The 18,711-nt window shown below is 39.3% G+C and overlaps 1 protein-coding gene across 1 annotated transcript in view; it reads left to right on the plus strand.

Annotated features, from left to right (window-relative positions):
• LOC127581007 (amyloid beta precursor protein binding family B member 2-like) overlaps positions 1-18,711 on the plus strand; it is a 217,935-nt gene that overhangs the window by 71,157 nt on the left and 128,067 nt on the right. Inside the window, 1 exon segment of the mRNA XM_052035069.1 lies at positions 12,489-13,283. Coding sequence (XP_051891029.1) covers positions 12,489-13,283 — 795 coding nt within the window.

Genomic DNA, 18,711 nt, shown 5'->3' on the forward strand with positions numbered 1-18,711 from the left:
GAAAACCCTTCCAAGGGACAAGATTAATCTAAGAACCATAGAACCATACAGCACAAAAGAGGCCCTTCGACCCACCATGTTGTGCCGTCCATCAAACCACCCTCACACTCCCTAACCCCTTCCTCCCGCATATCCCCCCATCCCACACTCCTCCATATGCCTATCCAACAAGCTTTTGAACCTGTTCAATGTATCTGCCTCCACCACCACCCCAGGCAGTGCATTCCATGCACCAACCACTCTCTGGGTGAAAAACGTCCCCCTGACATCTCCCCTGAACCTCCCACCCATAACCTTAAAGCCATGACCTCTCGTCTTGAGCATTGGTGCCCTGGGAAGGAGGCGCTGACTGTCTACTCTATCTATTCCTCTCAGTATTTTATATACTTCTATCATGTCTCCTCTCATCCTCCTCCTTTCCAGTGAATAAAGCCCTAGCACCTTAAGCCTCTCCTCCTATTCAATATTCTCTAATCCAGGCAGCATCCTGGTAAATCTCCTCTGCACCCTCTCCAACGCCTCCACATCCTTCCTATAATGAGGCGACCAGAACTGAACACAGTACTCTAAGTGTGGCCTAACTAGAGTTTTGTAAAGCTGCATCATCACCTCACGGCTCTTAAACTCAATCCCGCGATTTATGAAAGCCAACATCCCATTGGCCTTCTTAACTGCTCTTTCCACCTGTGAGGCAACTTTCAATGAACTGTGAATATGAACCCCCAGATCCCTCTGCTGCTCCACACTGCCAAGTACCTTGCCATTCACCCAGTACTCTGCCCTGGAGTTTGTCCTTCCAAAGTGTACCACCTCACACTTCTCCGGATTGAACTCCATCTGCCACTTGTCAGCCCAGCTCTGCATCCTATCAATATCCCTCTGTAAGCTCCGACAGCCCTCCACACTATCCACAACACCGCCTATCTTAGTGTCGTCCGCAGACTTACTAACCCAGCCCTCCACCCCCTCATCTAAGTCATCTATAAATATCACAAAAAGTAGAGGTCCCAGAACCGACCCCTGCGGGACACCACTAGTCACTGCCTTCCAATCCGAGGGCACTCCTTCCACCACAACCCTCTGCTTTCTACACTTAAGTTAGGGATTAATCAAAGATGGCCAGCTTGGCTTTGGCGATTTGGTCTGACCAATTTGATTAAACTTTTCAAAGTAGGGGCAAAATGTATTGATGAAGACAGTGCAGTTGAAACGGTCTATGTGGATTTCAGTAAGACCAAATTCCTAAAGGTTAGAGCTCATGGGATCCAGGACAAGTTGGTAAATTGGATCCAAAATTGGCTTGGTAATAGGAGGCAGGGAGTCATGGTGGAGGGTGATTTTGTGATTGGACGACCGGGACCAGTGATGTACCACGGTGGTCAGCACAGGGGACCCTTACTGTTTTGTTATATAGTTTAACAATTTTGATGTGAATGTAGGCAATATGACTAATAACATTGCAGATGACAAGAAAATTTGTGGCGTTGTTGACACTGAAGGGAGTAGTCCAAGGCTACAGAATGAAATTTATGAATTGGTAAGATTAACAGGGCAATGGCAGGTAGAATTTAATCCTAATTAGTGTGAGGACTGATAAGGCTCGGACATGCACAATTAATGCTAGGCTCCAAGGGAGCATTGAGGAGCAGAGGGACCTTGCAAATCGAGGATTGATGAAGGTGGCAACACAGATAAATAAGGTGGTTAAGAAAACATGGGAACTTGCTTTTGTTAACCACGGCATAGAATGTAAGAGCTGGGAGGTAATGGTATAACTTTGGTTAGCCTGGAGTACTGCGCAGTTCAGGTCACCACACTCTGGGAAGAACATGATTGCGCTAGAGAGTGTACAGAGGAGACTCACCAAGATGTTGCCTAGGATAGAGTATTTCAGTTGTGAGGAGAGACTGGATAGGCTGGGGTTGTTTTCCTTAGAGTGGAAGAAATTGAGGGATGATCTGACTGAAGTGAATACAATTGAGGGGCATAGATAGGGTAGATGGTATAAAGCTTCTCTCCCGATATAAAATCATAGGGCAATGGTTTAAGGTAAGGGATAGGAGAGTTAAAGGGGTTCTGAGGTAGTGTGTCGTTAGAATCTGGAACACACAATCTGCAGGGGTGGTTGGAGGCAGAGAAACTTGCAACATTTAAAAAGTGTCCAGACGAGCACTTGAATCACCAAGGCATTGAAGGCTACAGGCCAAGTGCTGGAGAGTGGGATTGGTATCGATGGGACTTGATGGGGGGCTGAGGACCTGTTTCTGTGCTGTGTGACTCTATGACGAACACAAGATCCAGAAGTTTGTGAAAGATGATGTGCAATTTGCTACCACAAAAGTGCCAAAGGCCTGATATCACTTGGAGCTGGAGATGCAGTGAGGATAAAGTGCAGATTAGATGAGCACCAAATATGACACGAGATGGTGGTGGCACAACCTTCTGAGTATATATTTTTGCTCTGTCAGTGTTGAATGGATCAGTGCTGTCTGGGAGTAGGTGTACAAAAAAAGGAATGCTCTCCCCCTGTTTTCCTCTGTCAGTTCTTTTGTTTAGTAGAGCACTTCCTTGGTTTAACTTACCAGCTATAATCCATTACCTTAAAGTGATATTGATACAAGAAGCCTGTCCTTTAGGGATAATCTGTTTTCTGGAGTTTAGAAAAATTGCAAGGAATTCTCATTAACATCTATAAAATTGTTAGATGGCTTGACAAGGTAAATGGAGAGAGATTTTTTCCCCTGGCAAGAGGGTTGAATTAAGATTTTTTTGAAATCATTTTAGGCTCTAATGAGGTGAAGTATTACACCTTACCAAATAGTTTGAGTTTTGCAGCCCAGAGAGCTGTGAATGCTTGGTCATTGACTATATTCAAAACTGAGTTTGATAGCTTTGGGGGACGAAGGGAAATGAAGAATGTGGAAAAGTGGAATTGATTTAGAAGGATGATCATACTGAATGATGGAAAAGGCTTGATTGGTTAGATGGCCTCTTTCAGCTTCTATTTCAGGACTAAGATGCCCATCAACACTAATCCCATTTGCCTGCATGAGGCCCATATCCCTCTAAAACTTTCCTATCCTTTCCTAAATGTCTTCTAACCATTGTAATTGTACCCTCCTCTACTACTTTCTCTGGCAGCTTGTTCCATATACCCATCACCCTCTGGGTGAAAAACTTGCCCTTCAAATCACTTTTTTTCTTTTCCCTCTCACCTTAAATCTATGCCCTCCAGTTTTAGACTCCTCTACCCTGGGGAAAAGACTGTGACTACCTACCCTGTCGATGCCCCTTGTAATTTTATAAACCTCAAAGGTCACCCCTCAGCCTCCTTCGTTCTATGGTAAACAGTCCCAACCTATCCAATCACTCCTTATAACTCAGTGCAGGCAACATTTCTGAGAATCTTTTCTGCACCCTCTCTAGCTTAATTACATCCTTCCTTTTGTGTGGTGTTCAGAACTGCACACAATGCTCCAAGTGCAGCATAATCAATGATTTGTACAACTGTAACATGATGATGTAGCTTTTGTACTCAATGCCTCGGCCAATGAAGACAAGCATGCTATACACCTTCTACCTGTTTACCTGTGTCGCTTCTTTCAGGGAACTATGTACTGGTACTCCAAGATCTCTCTGTTCAACAACAACCCCCAGGACCCTGTCATTCACAGTATATACTTTGGCCTGGTTTACCTTCAAAAATGCATTGCTTCACACTTGTCTGAGTTAAATTCCATCAGCCATTCCCTTGACTACTTTACCAGTTGATCTCTATCCTGTTATGACCTTAGACAACCTTCTTCACTGTCCACTTTTGGAGGTGGGGGGGAGGGGGGTGGGTGCGTGGGTCCCTGAGCAGAAATGAGGCAGTTGAGAAGTTGGGGGCAAATACTGTAGTCAATGAGAGCAAGTATAGCAGATAGGATAGCCAGGAGCACAGCAAAGAGAGAAAAGACTGATAGTTTAACTTGCACTTATTGCAATGCAAGACGGCTTAACAGGAAAGGCAGACAAATTCAAGGTGTGGATTGGCTCAGGGGACTGGGATATTCAGGCCATTACAGAAATGTGGCTGAGAGAAGAGCAGCTCAACCTTTCAAGGTACAAATGCTAGAGGCATGATAGCGATACAGGGAAGTGGGGGTGGGGGGGATGGAGTTGCCTTTTTGATGAGGGAGGATATAACAAAAGTGTTTAGAAAGGATATTCTTTGGGGGTGGGCGGGGGGAGAGGGGAGGTCATCCAGTGAGGCTATATGGGTCGAACTTAGAAACAAGAAGGAGATGTTCACTTTGATGGGACTGTATTATAGGTCCCCAATAGTCAACGTGAATTAGAGGAGCAGATATGTAGGAAGATCACAGAATCCGGGCAAGTGTGAGGTGTTGCATTTTGGGAGGTCAAATGAAAGGAGAAAATATACAATTAATGGTAGACCCCTTAATAGCATTGAGGTACAGAGGGATCTTGGGGTCCAGGTCCATTGTTCACTGAAAGTGGCTACGCAAGTGGATAAGGTGGTAAAGAAGGCGTATGGCATGTTTGCCTTTATTGGTAGGGGTGCTGAATATAAGAGTAAGGAAGTCATGTTGCATGCAGTTCTGGTCGCCCCATTATAGGAAGGATTTGGAGACTGTAGAGAGGGTGCAGAAGAGGTTTACCAGGATGCTGCCTGGATTAGAGGGTATGAGTTTGTCCAACCTTTCCTTAAAGGTTGGACAAACGCGAGTTGTTCCCCCTTAGAGCATCAGAGGCTGAGGGGAGACCTGATAGAGGTTTTTAAAATTATGAGAGGCATAGATAGGGGAGACAATTGGAATCTTTTCCCCAGGGTAGAAATGTCAAATGCCAGAGGACAGGCTTTTAAGGTTAGAGGGGAGAAGTTTAAAGGTGACATGAGGGGCAATTTCTTTACGCAGAGACTGGTAGGTGCTTGGAATATGTTACCAGGAGTAGTAGTAGAAACAGGCAGTTTGGTGGAGTCTAAGAGGCCTTTAGACAGTGATATGAATACGAAGGGAATGGAGGCATATGGATGATAATCAGGAGAAGACATTTAGTGTAAATTAGCATCAAGATTGGCACAGCATTGTGGGCCGAATGTCCTGTCCAGTGCTGTACTGTTGTATGTATGTATAGCTGTAAGAATAATAAGGTAGTATTAGTGGGAGATTTTAACTTCCCTAATATTGACTGGGTCACCCATTGTACAAAGGTCTTGGATGGGGTGGAATTTGTTAAATGTGTCCAAGAAAGCTTCCTTAATCAATAAATAGAGGGCTCTACTAGGTAGTGTGCAACACTGGACCTTTCTGTTAGGGAACGGGGTAGGGCAAGTGACTGAAGTGTTAGTGGGGGAGCACCATGCAGCCAATAACCATGATTAGTTTCAAAATACTTATGGAGAAAGATAGGACCGGTCCACAGGTTAGGGGCCTATATCAGGGCAGGGCCAATTTTGGAGGGATTAGGCAGGAACTTGCAGAGGTCGATTGGGTGAGACTGTTTGCAGGTAAAGTGGGAGGCTTTTAAAAGTGCGATATCAAGAGTTCAGAGACAGCTTGTTCCTGTTAGGGTGAAGGGTAAGGCTGACAAGTTAGGAAACCTTGGTTGACGAAAAATATTGAGGCTCTGGTCAGAAAAAAGGTGGCATCCATCAGGTTTAGGCAGATGGTATCAAGCGAATTCCTTGGTAAGTGTAGGAGTACATTTAAGAGGGAAATCAGGTGAGCAAAAAGAGGGCATGAGGTGGACCTGGCAGGCAAGGTTGAGGAAAATTCCAAGAGATTCTACAAGTATATTATGAGTAAGCGGATGGCTAGTGAGAGGAGAGGTCCCCGTAAAGAACAGGATGGCCTTCTGTGTAGGGAGCCACGTTTTATTCATGGGAGCGTAGGAGAATGAGGGGTGGTATTATAGAGGTGGATAAAATCATGAGGGGCACAGGCAGGGTGAATGCACACAGACCACCAATTTTGGGTGTCATCTGTGAGCTTATTAATCATGCCATCTATATTATCTTCCAAATCACTAATATACATGTAACGAATAATAAAGGTCTCTGCACCAGTTCCTGTGGCACACCACTGGTTACAGGTCTCCAACCCGAAAAGCAAACTTCCACCCTCTGCCACCTCCCACAAGTATATTTCTAATGGTCTAATGCTGCCATCTATAGTGTTTCTATTGGCATTAAAATAGTCTCTGCTTGGATTGTCTCAGAATGTTCAAGGTAGAGGTTCAAGACCGAGATGAGCACTGTTGTGAATCTGGTGAGATTGGGAAGGGTCTGGTGTCATGTTATAGTTAAGCTCTCGACACTATGCAAGATGGGCAGTATTTTATAACGCTTAAAAAGGAATGAATATTTGATGCCTTTTGAGTGTGAAAATCTATTTGGGTGAGCTATAGAAGATAAGGGTAGCTGGGGAGAAGAAAGAAAATAAATCTGTCCTTGACCTAACTCATTGTTCTTGTGAATAAATAGCTTTAAATAAATCACAGGTAAAAAGTAATAAATTTGATGCCTTGCATTTAGTACTTTGCATCTAAGCTGGGGGGAGAAATCAATTATAATCAATTTTTTTAAAGAATAGTATCAAACTTAATGATCTTATCAACACTTTTTTCAGCTTTTATGGTTTTATCACAAATGACTATATTTGTGCTTCAGTCATCACATATAATGAATGCTAAATCCTGAAACACAAGCAGCAGCCTGCATACAATCTGGTTTTCTCTCCAAGTAAAAGGTATCATTATGTGGCTACCTTTGGAAATAGCTGGTGATGATTTGTACTTGCATACTTTCCGGATGGAGGTGACTGAGTGATTACTGTTTATTGTATTACAAATTTTAGTTATTGCTTTGCACTTAGAATTTAATAGTTTTAACTGAAATAGTTTTTTTAATAGGATTAGAAACAATCCCAGTTAATATTAATCTTGATGTATAATTCCTGTTTTGGTTTACTTATGACATCCTGTGCGAAATTCTCCCTGCTCGCCCTTGTAAACTGCAAGACAAAGAAAATTGATTATGGTTTAACTCTCTGCCTTCCTCTGTCAAGACATGCAGAAGAACGAAAATGCTGAAGAGCACAGCAGTTGATGACTGTATTAAATTTATTATTCTGCCAGTTGTAGAATGGTCATCCTTCAACCGTTTCCATTCACATTAAAGTAATTGTCTGGGGAATGAAAGAGTATTACACCCCTTTCACGTGTGGAGTGCCATATCAAAGTTGAACTTAATGTAACCACTCCTCTTGAATCACTGAGGAGGAAACTTGGGGTGATCTTCAATAGATAGAAGTGGGCAGAATGTCAATGAGAACATCACCTTTAGCTATTAGTTTATATTTGGGTGATATCAGGCATGATGGAAGCAACTTGTTGGAGCAGGAAATTGTTATTTTGTAGCCTCCTTATTAAGTGTTCTGGACAAATTGATAAATGGCAAGATATTTTTTATTCATTTAATGTTGGGTAAGAGTTTTACCCACCATGGCAAATGATTTTAACCTCGGTATTTTATATTTGCTAATTTTCCTTGACTGAAAAAACCATGAGGCCCCACAACAAGGTTGTTTTAAACAGGGGAAAAAAGGTCTGTATTAACTACTTGAAAGATACTTGCAGCTAATTCTTGTAGAATAAATACAGCAAGTAATGGCAGCATTTAGCTATAATCTCACATCTGTCTTTTGACTCCAAGGTATACTGCAGTACCGTGATATTATTGAGCAACTGCATCACCTTCACTTTACTGACCTTTAAACAAATGCTGGGATGTTTTATTATTTACCTGCAAGGTTTATTCAATTGCTTTCACAATGGCTTTGTTTTCTCTTCATTTTTGCCTGATACTATTCTTTCCTTTGCCCTTGAGTCTTGGCAGAATCTGGCATCAGGTTAGAGTATCTTTTGAATCTTTCCAAAGAAAAGATGACTACCTGTCTTGCTATTCTGTGATTTACCTCCATATCTCTATAGATTTCACTTCCAGCACAATTTTCTCTCAATGTGGCTACTTTTGTACGTTCAAGACAACGCATGAAGTTATAAATAGTTGCAGTGATGAGCTGACTTGAATAAATAATGTGCAGCTAGCTTGCCACAGGGTAGCTTTTTATTATTACTGCATGACATTAAGTTTTGCCTGGATACCACTCAGAGGGTGGCACACATTTGAGGGAACCTGCCCAACACTCAGGCCACAGAAATTATAGAACGACAATGGGGAGAGTGGGAGAGGAATCCTGTGCAGAAATACAATCCTCTACTCTGTGCCCCATACTCATGCAATGCTTAAATTCCTTGAAGAATAACCAAAGCCTTTACTAACAATGTATAGGATTCCAAATTCCACCATGGCAGCTGTGGAAATTAAATTTAGTCAATTAGCTCACCTAGAATTAAAAATGCTTATTTCAGTAACAAATAGTAACTGATTGTCATGGGAAAACACTCATCTGGTTCTGTAAAGAAGGAAATCTGGAACCTTGCCTGGTTTGGTCAACATCTGACTCCAATCCTATAACTATCAAGAGTTGTCTATGTTGCCCTCTGAAAAGGCTTGGCAAGGAGTTGTCAAGAGCAAAGATAGATTGACAAACAGTGCTGCCTTTGATAGTTATACTCTCGTTCTGAAAATTATTTTTCTTTAAACATTCAAAGTGAGTTGTAGCTTTGCTAGAAAATCCAAGCCAATATTCTCACTTAGTTGTAGTTAAAAATGGTTAAAACAATTCTGTTGCATTTAATCTTACCTTTTCTATAGATTGTAATTTTTGAACACACATCAAATAATATCATGCTTACACTAGAATGATGACTGATCAATTTCAAAGCCCTGATGTAGCCTCACTGGTTTAAAAAAAATCTTTGGGGGGGGAATCAAAGCTAATCAAATGTTATTCTTTGTTTTTTTTATTAGCTGGGCTTTTAATAATCTTCTGTTCTGTGTAATATGATGTGTAAAATCTCAATCTTCAGTCCTCTGCTATAATTACCATTTTCTTAACCTATTTTCTTAAATCGACTAAAGTTTGAAGCTATATGCACCCAAATATGAACTCCTAACTTTTCAACTGGTGTTTTCTTCCCTACAGATCACAAAATGAACAGTATTTGTAAACCTGAAGGGGGAAGCTGTCTAATATTAAACCTCAATTTCCCTCATTTACTGAGTTCTTTCGTCAGCCTCATCTGAAAGGAACTGAATTTTGCTTGACTCACGGACCCGGCCAGCAGTTTAATGAGTTGATCAAATCTTTCTTCACAATGTTGTGAATCCCAATTTCCAGATTTTCTTTATTGAACAGTCTCGTGATTTTCTTTAAGTTTTTTTGCATTTTTGTCATCTTTGAGTGACAGCATTGCTCAGGTGTGTTGCACATGTTTATTTGATAGTGCTGTTAACTGGATAATATGGGCCTGATGGCCTGTTTTTGGCCTGTTTAACTTTACATTTTTGGAAGCAGACAAATCCAATATTTGGATGACGTGTATAAGCTACTCTGAAATATGAACTGAACTTTTGTGCAGAAACTAGACATGTCTTGGATTTCAGTTGACCATTAGTGACAAACCTTTAAGGTTCTGTAAATGGCTGTTTGCTCATCAGAATTAATTTAAACATTGACATTTCTACTTCCTGTATTTTGTAATGAGCAGAAAGTTGCAAAAACTGTGGGAGGATCCTTTTGAGATGGATTAAAATAATAAATTCCTAATAAGAGCTGCCATATGCTACGGTTGAAGTTTTTCTGATCTCCAGCAAACTATATCAATATTCTACTTTAAATCTGCCCCATGTTCCCATCTAGTATCACAAAGAAAATATACAGGATAATATGTTCAAAGTGGTTATGCATACTTAACTACTAAACTTATTTAATACTCCACCTGAAGCTTCAGCGCCAAATTGAGATGAATTTATGTTTTTCATGGAACTAATTATGTTAATTTTATTCAGTTAAAGCAGTGTGATTACTCTGAAGTTTAACAAGTTAATCCACTCGCTGTTGGTACAGTAACAAGAAGTGTTTTAAAGATTTAGAGTAATTATTTGATTCACTATTGTGAAAGTCACCCTAAATTTTAGTGTTCAACACTTCAACCTGTCAAGAGCATTGGGAAAGGACTTGCACCTAAGGCTTGCAAGTTGCAACAACCTACATGAAACTTGGATGTCAATTTAAATTTGGATATTATGCTACTATGAAGGTTGTACATTATTTGCTAAACCCTTATGTGCTAACTTGGGCATGGGAATATCAATTTTGACATTTTTGGTGTTATCAGATACTTTGCTGTCCGCATGATAAATTTGAGTTATTCCCTGATGCTATGAAGCTTGAGATTTGATGCTTGTTTTGCCTCCTTTGTGTTTATTTAGTTTTTTTTGGTAATGTTTTTGTTTAATTGAATGATCCCTTTTTCCAGATTTCATATAACCTATACTCCAGTCTCCTCATTGCTGAAGCCCTGTGATCCCTATCAGAAGTGCTCCCAGGTCAAAGTAAGATTCTTTCTTTTAAGATTTTGACTCAAGTGTTCTAGAGTATGAATTCTTAGACCTGCCTCTGAAAAGAAGAGCATAATATACACTGATTTCAACTTGTGGGAATCAGTTTGGGAACACAGTATTTGTTATAAATACAAATAAGTGAACGTTTTACATACTGTTTTCTGCATTCATTTTTTGGTATGCTTCCATGATTGCTATTCCTTTTGCATGTCCTTCACACCCATGACCAGACTCCATGCAGTTTTTATTTTTATTTTATGTTGTACCTTCTTAACTTTATTTTGTTTATAAGTGCTATTTGATTTCCTCCCAGTCTGTCCACTCCTGTTGTCTAAGAGCATAGATAGGTGATTATTTCTGGATCTTTGCCAGCAATAAGTAGATAACTCAACCCTTCTATGTGGTAACTCTGCACTTAGCACCTTCAATCATGTAATGCCTGAGAGGGAATTGAACACGTAGAGGATTGTGGGCCTTGGTCCAGTTTGAACGCCCTGTTTTGTCAGAAACTTGCAACTCCATTATGGCTATATAACACTTGAAATATGTGCTTGGAAAGTACTCCATGATTAAATGCAGTTGTTTGAATTTTCAAACTGAAGTGGTAGAATTTATTAGTATAGTGCAACCTTGGCTGCTAATAAATTCTCCCATTTCAGTTGGATGTATATGATTGAGGGAAAGTTTTGCAGAGTTTTTAATAAACCAGATTTCATTAATTGAATAATCAAACCAAAATCATTGTATTCTGAATTATTTATTCCACGTAACTGAATGAATCAGCACACAGAATAGCATGAGTCTAACTTAACTCTTGTACAACTTTGCTGCTAGGAGTTTCATTATTGGTCACTTAAGTTTTAACATCTGTTGCTTCCTATATTCATTCCAACTCCATTCATAACAAATTGCTGCAATGATTCTGCTTCTGCTTCTGCTATTGGGACACCAGTCTGGACTATATTCAAAATAATTCCTTGTGCAAATTTTAAGAAGGCTAAAGGTAAATAATTCTAATTTCAATTCATGTTTTTGACACAGTTTTCCAGCTTTATAAATCATGGTGGAATGTTGAATTATATTGTGTCAAACTAAGGAGTGTTATAAGGGTTTCTTCTTAATTCAGTCAATGAGCATCTTGTAAGATAGAAGTTGTATTTTGTTAATTTGAAATTATTGCAAAATTTAATGTTTATCGTGGCATTAATATTGTTCATCTTATATCAAACAAACATTTTTCCAGTCGCCTAAAACAGGAACTGGAGGCAAATGGGTAAATACACTGTGTTCGCTTGAAAATGCATTATTAATGATCATAGTTTTAAGGCCACAGTTTCCATAATTTAGCGTCATTAATCTAGAAGGGGAGAAATAATTTAATGATAGTTGATATTCTGATGACACATCTACAAGAAATTAACAAAGTCCTTTTAGAGAAATAACTTTCCATTTTTACTAGCACAATTCACCCCTACTTCCTTGGTGTGAGGGTATTTACTCCTTATTGAGGAATAATCTTCATTGGTGCTGGTAGACTTCCAGTATAGTGTAACTGACGGGGCCTTGAAATGACCGTTGTGCAACCTTGGTTGAGAACAGATGATTATGTGATCTTGTTATTTAGTCATACTGTTGTCAGTGTTTATAGTACAGACGACCCCTGTGTTACGACAGTTTGGATAATGGAAATTTGCCCTTATGGAATTCACAAATCACTACCATAAAAATCTGTGATATGGAATAAAAATTCACTCTTACAAAATTTATGTGAAAAAATAAATAAATGAACATAAAATTAATTTTTTTTCAACTCTCATTTCTTGACAAGGCCTTGTGTTATGGAAAGATGCAATGCAGGCGGTTTTCTAGGAATGCAATCCCCCTGTAACGCGGTGTAAGGAACTTTGCATTCTGGGATTGACTCAATTTCGTTTCCTCTCCTCTTTTGCAGTTGAAGACTCTGTGGACACTATGTCAGTGTTCCTTGCCACCGCCAACAGCCAAACTGATATAGTGAATCGCAACAGTTCAGCTACTCCGCCAAATACACTCAACCTTCGCTCTTCCCACAATAAATTGGTAAACTCAGAAATAAAGAACACAGAAGTCAAGAACAATACTCCTCCAAAATGCAGGAAGAAATATGCCTTGACTAATATTCAGGCCGCAATGGGCCTGGGAGACACAACAGCAGTGCCAGTTACAGCAAACAACTCCAATTCCAAACTGGCGAAGAACGGAGAAAACCAGCTGCGTAAAGCAGCAGAGCAGGGCCAGCAGGACATGAACAAAAACATCAGTACAAATGTTGTTAAAAACATAATTTCAGAAAAATTAGAGGGTAAGGAGCCAAGCTTGCAAGACCCATCTTGCACTGAGCCCTTGACATCACAGCCAAGGAAGAGCAAGAGCTTTCTCAATTACTATGCAGACCTGGAATCATCCACTCGTGAATCAGAGCAAAACTATGGCACCGGCTCGGGTGAGGAAAATGCTGATCAGTTTCATGATAAAACTACAGCAAGCAATAATGTGGCCAGTGACGAAAGTGTGTCTGCCAGTCCTGAAGATTGTCAAATGGCCACTATTTCCTCCGGTTCTGAAACAAAGAAAGCTCCATCTAGATTCGGAGGGAAAACTGACTGTGCGTTAAGTAAAATGCAGAACATGGCTCCCAGTGATGAAGATTCAAGTTGGACCACCCTGTCTCAGGACAGTGCTTCATTGAGCTCACCTGAAGAAACGGGTATAGATATTCTCTCTTTTTTATAAATACATTCATACCTTGATTGTATTGTGCTCAATAAATATATGCAACATTTTATATATGTGCTTCCCAGAGAAAAGGATTGCTTATGTTCAGCATCATTGTATCTTAATAAATTTTAAAGCCACTGCAATGTGGTTAACTTCTAGCTGCTCTCTGAAATCAGCCAGCTAGCTACTCAATTCAAGACAGTTAGGTATGGGCAGGGAATGGTTGCCTCCATCTCCTGAATGAATAAAATAAAAGAGACTTGTAAAGAATTAAAGAGAAATAAATAGCAAACCAGTTACACCCAATCTTATATTGCAGAGCAACTTTTATTTACGTTTTCGTATTCCATTATGATGTAAGGTGCTGTAGATTTTAGTCCAATTAGATAGCAGCGCAACATTACACAAGATCAACAGCACTTAGGAAGCAATTACATTGTTCTTGCTCATGCTTCCTGATGTTTAGGGATAGCCTGCAGTGTGTATAATGTGAAAGTCACAAATCTAGATTTCATATATGAGTTCTCAACCAGTACTGATAAGCACAAAAAAAAAGAGATGCTGGAAATATAAAATAAAAATAGAAAATGCGGGAAATATTCAGCAGGTCGCGTAGCATTTATGAAGAGAGAAACTGCAAAACAGAATCAATGACTTTTCATCAACTCTGGGAAAGTGAGAAATCAAACATTGTTTTAAGTTGCAGACGAGGAACAGAGGTGTGGAGAACAAAGAAAAGCATAAGTTGTGGAGACCACGTTGTTTGCAGAATATCTTCCAGCTTTGTCTTTCTCTTTCATGTCTTGTTTATCCCAAATCAGTAGAGCATAATTAGCTATTGAACTGTTACTTTACTGAACAGAAATATTTGTCTGCATTTTGCTTCCTTGTTGATAATTCTTATACATAGAATTAATTATGGATACAGAAATATGCGCCATTCAGGTAGGTGAAAATTAATTAGTGTCTCATTGCTTTTGATTAATATAATGTATGTCAATTGATAAACTATACATTGTGAAAGTCGAGACTCATTGTGGGTTGTAGACTTACTCTGTGTTTGAATGAACCAAAATGGCAATGTTTCTATGAAAGTTAAAGAAGTTGGTTTAAAATCTGAAAAATATTTGTAGTATCTTTAATCAAGTTAGTCAAGGAATTAGCTGCAGATTACAGTCTTGAGTTAGCTTGGGGTGATGATTTTTTTTGACCGACAACGGTATCAAGGATGAAAGCATGAGTCAGACCTACAGAATAGGGGCAGAGCCAATGAACTTTGTGGTCTTGCTTGACAGGCAAGTTCTGTGGCCAGCTGTTCAATTTTTGCCTTTCCATTGAACTGCCTCCAACTTATCAGTCATTCTTCAGGCTGAAGAGAATGAGCTTAATTCTATGGTTAGGTTGCACCATGTAAGAACTGAGTAAATAGCTTCTAGTTGTGTTGAAATGATACGTAAGTGTGGATCTTTGTTATGCTGTGAAGGATAGTATAGTCTATAATATTATTTGCAGAATGTTCACTGACTTGCTTTAATTAAATGGTCTGCTCATTTATAGCCAAAACCTTGGCTTGGTAGAAGCCAATGGACCTATTGAAGAGAGCCTCAAGTGGTTCTCTGTTTTAACCCACAGTTTTGATGTCTTCAAGTCTGCCAGAAATATGCTCAAATTCTGAGGATGTGCAAAATCTACCAAAGAGAATGATTGATCCAAGAGTGTTGGATGTAGTGTAAAAAAAATCAAAAACATTCATCTGTGCAATTAATATAAATGTATGATTCCATTCATGGCTTTGGCAAAAATCATTGGAACCATTATCAGGCATTAATGTTTGGCTTGAGCCTTTTGGGATGTGCTGGTAGTTCCAAATAGAACTGTTGTCAATTGATGAACTATACATTGTGAAATTCAAGACCCATTGTGGGTTATAGACTTATTCTGTGTTTGAGTGAACATGTAGCCACAGCAGGTTAGGCACTGCCATGGAGCCAAAGTCCTGACTTTGCTGGTTGCTCATCACTGGCAATTTTGCAACCGCCCTCTGATGTTGACTTTGCAAGGAATCTGGCGTGATTTCGCCTCCTCCCCACCCCCACCCCCCCATAATATTTAAAGGAGGAATCATCTGCTGAACAGTAAATCCATTGTTTTGATGGAGGGAGAATGGCTTTGAAAATCCTGGGTAGATAAGATCATTTACATTTTTTTGGGGCTTGCTTAGATACTTGTGCTTGAATTTGCTTACATCACTTCAATAATTTTAATGGTTCAGATTTATTTAATCCTTCAATTTTTTTAAATAGCTTTGCAATTCTTTTGGATGTTTCTGGCTGTCAGGAGTATTCACTGTCCAAGGCAGGATTAACTGGTGGCTAATGCTGTACACTGTTTCATGGGTAGGATGCATTCAGGTTTGCCAATTGTTGGCATTAGATCACTCACCCACTGAGCAGAGACTTGCAGTTTTGGATCAGGATGACATCAGCTGGCAAGACAATGCTGGAGGATCTAGAAAGGGCAAATCCATATTTGGCACATAGATCAGCAATGAGTGTGGATGGCTTGCTGCTAGCCATAAATTCTGACCAGTATTTTTCTGGGGTCTCCATAAATCTCCCACAATGAATTGGGACCAGCTGCCTGATGAAATTCAGTGTCTATTAATCTTTTCCTATGCTCCCGAGTTTCTCTATTCCTGATTATACAAACACGAGGTGTGTATTTGTGAAAAGTATACACCTTGTCAATCATCTGGTTATATGAAGATTAATTTACAAAGCAGTATGTAATAAAGTTATCTTTATGTCTTGCACTGTACTGCTGCCACAAAACAACAAATTTCACGACATATGTCAGTGATAATAAACCTGATTCTGATTCTGGATTAGGAATGTTTCTTTCCCTTCCCTCTTTTCCTACTCTTTCTTTAAAAGTTCTTAATGACAGGTAATAGAGCTGTTACTGTTATTCCATGTGACCTCTGCCATTAACCAGATTTTACTGAATTGTGGATTGCAGCCAGTATTTGTGAGGATTCCATCTTTGTTGCTGATATGTTCATCTGAGAGATGAAAAATGCACTATCAATTCAGTCTTAATTGCACGTTATTAAAAAAATAAGTTTGTAATTTAAATCCTTTTCGGAGCTTGCATCAACAGGTATCTGAAACATTTGCCTGCTGACTTATCAGATAAGTGTACATCATATTTTATTTAAAGTCCTTTCACTTTTTTTATAACCTTACAATTAATTGTTGGAGGATAGACTGTAGCAAATGGGTGATTCGTTAGTTTGGGCTGATTGACGTTACTGTTGGGCTTAGTTTGAATTATTGATCAGAAAGTGGAGAAGGTCTTCGTGTTGAGAGCAGCACTCTAGCTAATAGAAAATCTTCCACTAAATCAATTTATACTGTAGCTGAAGTGCATCTACAGGGAGCTGAAGGTTAGAAACCCAAAGAAGATTTCTGTTCTGCAAGATTAGTGGTTAGCATTCTCAAAGTTTAGCTGATTCATTGAATTTTACATTTGATTTAAGTGACTATGAGAGAGCAGCAAGCACTCTTGCAGAGAGCACTCGTTTATGTTGAAAAGCATTGCAGTGACTGATATTGAATGCCACTAGTTCAAAATGTACAATTTCAAAATGTCAGCTCTTAAACAAAATCAGTCAGTAAATACATCAGTCTTGCCAGTCGGAGACTCATTTGTAATGACAGCATTGAATGAATTTGCTGCTATACTTTCTTCATGGCTGTCTTCTGTTTTGTTTATTGAAATAGACTGGCATTAATACTGGGAATTATGCTTGTTTTAGAACTCAAAGCAGCATGATCTGGTAGAGAATAACCTTACGTAGGATGTTAATGTGTACTGTGCGGTAAAAGAGATCTCATTGTGTTCAGTTTGTTACCGTGTATGTTGATGGTATTCTGATGCTGCTACTGGAGTATAGAGTTAGTGGAGCATGTGCATACTTAAGTAAAAAGATGCTGGTGGTAGATCAGAAGCTAACCTGGCGAGAAGCAATTGATAATGGTAAGTATAGTACAGATCAATGTTGTTTATGCTTGTGTGTGTCAAGGCTATACAAGACAGTAATTTGTTCTTGAGAAACCATTCTTAATTTTGCAAATATGCTGCTATTGTAAGATTTACCAATTCTTCATTTTAAAAACAAAACCCACAAATGCCAGGAATTCACATTGAAATGAAGCAGCATGCAGAAGTAACATGTGAATTGTATTGAGAAGCAAAGATAGGATGTATATATAATGATTTCTATCTATCTGTACAGCTTAAGATTAGAACTATCAAATCAAAAAATGCAAACTGCAAAAGAGAAAAAGGCGAAGAAGTAATGATCATGGTTTCTACCTGATGAATAGTTGGATGATTTTTAATTGAAACATGTAGCTGGTTAATTAAGTATATTTTTTTAGGTAAAGGGTTTGGATCCAAAGGATTTCTTCCTTGCAATGTCTTCAGTTGTAGTATATTCTTACTTTCCTTTTAAATTCCTAAACTGTGTCTGCTTTTCAGGTTATTCTGACTGAGCATGTATTTTTAAGCCCCGACATTCATTTATGGTCCATTAAATTAGTGTGAACATTAAATCTGGAGCAGGATTCCTGCCTCCCAAGCCTATAGTTGAAATGATCATGTGTGCAGTTCTTGGCAAAAGCTGCTTTGCCCTGATTGCCCTGATTACCCTGGAACATGGCAAGTCTTTCTATGAGTGCCCGTGATGAGACCAGTTGACTTCGGAGTTTATTCTTCTTACTGCCCAAAACAGGAAATAACTTTGAATGCAGAGGAGGCAATCTTAAGCTGTCATTGAAAACAAAAAAATAGTGGTGTAAGCAATTTTTTGAAGAGAGCAAACCTTACTGTGGATTGTTATCTGCTGGAATTGTACGTAATATTATTTCTCAAAAATTTCATCAATAGGAATGCATGATCTGAATGTACTTGAATATAGACAAAAACAAGTGTACATTTATTCCCCTTTGACATGGTAAATAATAGGCTAGAATTTGTGCTCTGATCACTGAACATAGAAATAACTTGCTTAATGTTATTCCCCAATGGAAGCCTATTCGGTCCCTTGGAGAGCTATCTTGTGCATTAACAGAGTTGCTCTGTTTCTACTAGTGGGAAAGTCTCAAATGACATGTCTTAGAATCCTTAGCTTGTAACAGTGTGTAGTAATTTTTTCTTGCAGAGGGTGGTGATTCTCAAACTCTCTACCTCAGAAGGTTGTGGAGACAAAATCGCTGGAGGTATTTATTGAAGAGGTAGATCAATTTTTGTAAATGTGAAGAATTGAGGCTATGTGAGCTGGCATGGACAAGCCACTGAAGCTGGGGCAGATACTGATCATATTAATGGCAGGGCAGTCTTGAGGGGTCAAGTGG

The sequence above is a fragment of the Pristis pectinata genome, chromosome 2, assembly GCF_009764475.1.
Source record: "Pristis pectinata isolate sPriPec2 chromosome 2, sPriPec2.1.pri, whole genome shotgun sequence".
In the NCBI taxonomy this organism is placed as follows: domain Eukaryota; kingdom Metazoa; phylum Chordata; class Chondrichthyes; order Rhinopristiformes; family Pristidae; genus Pristis; species Pristis pectinata.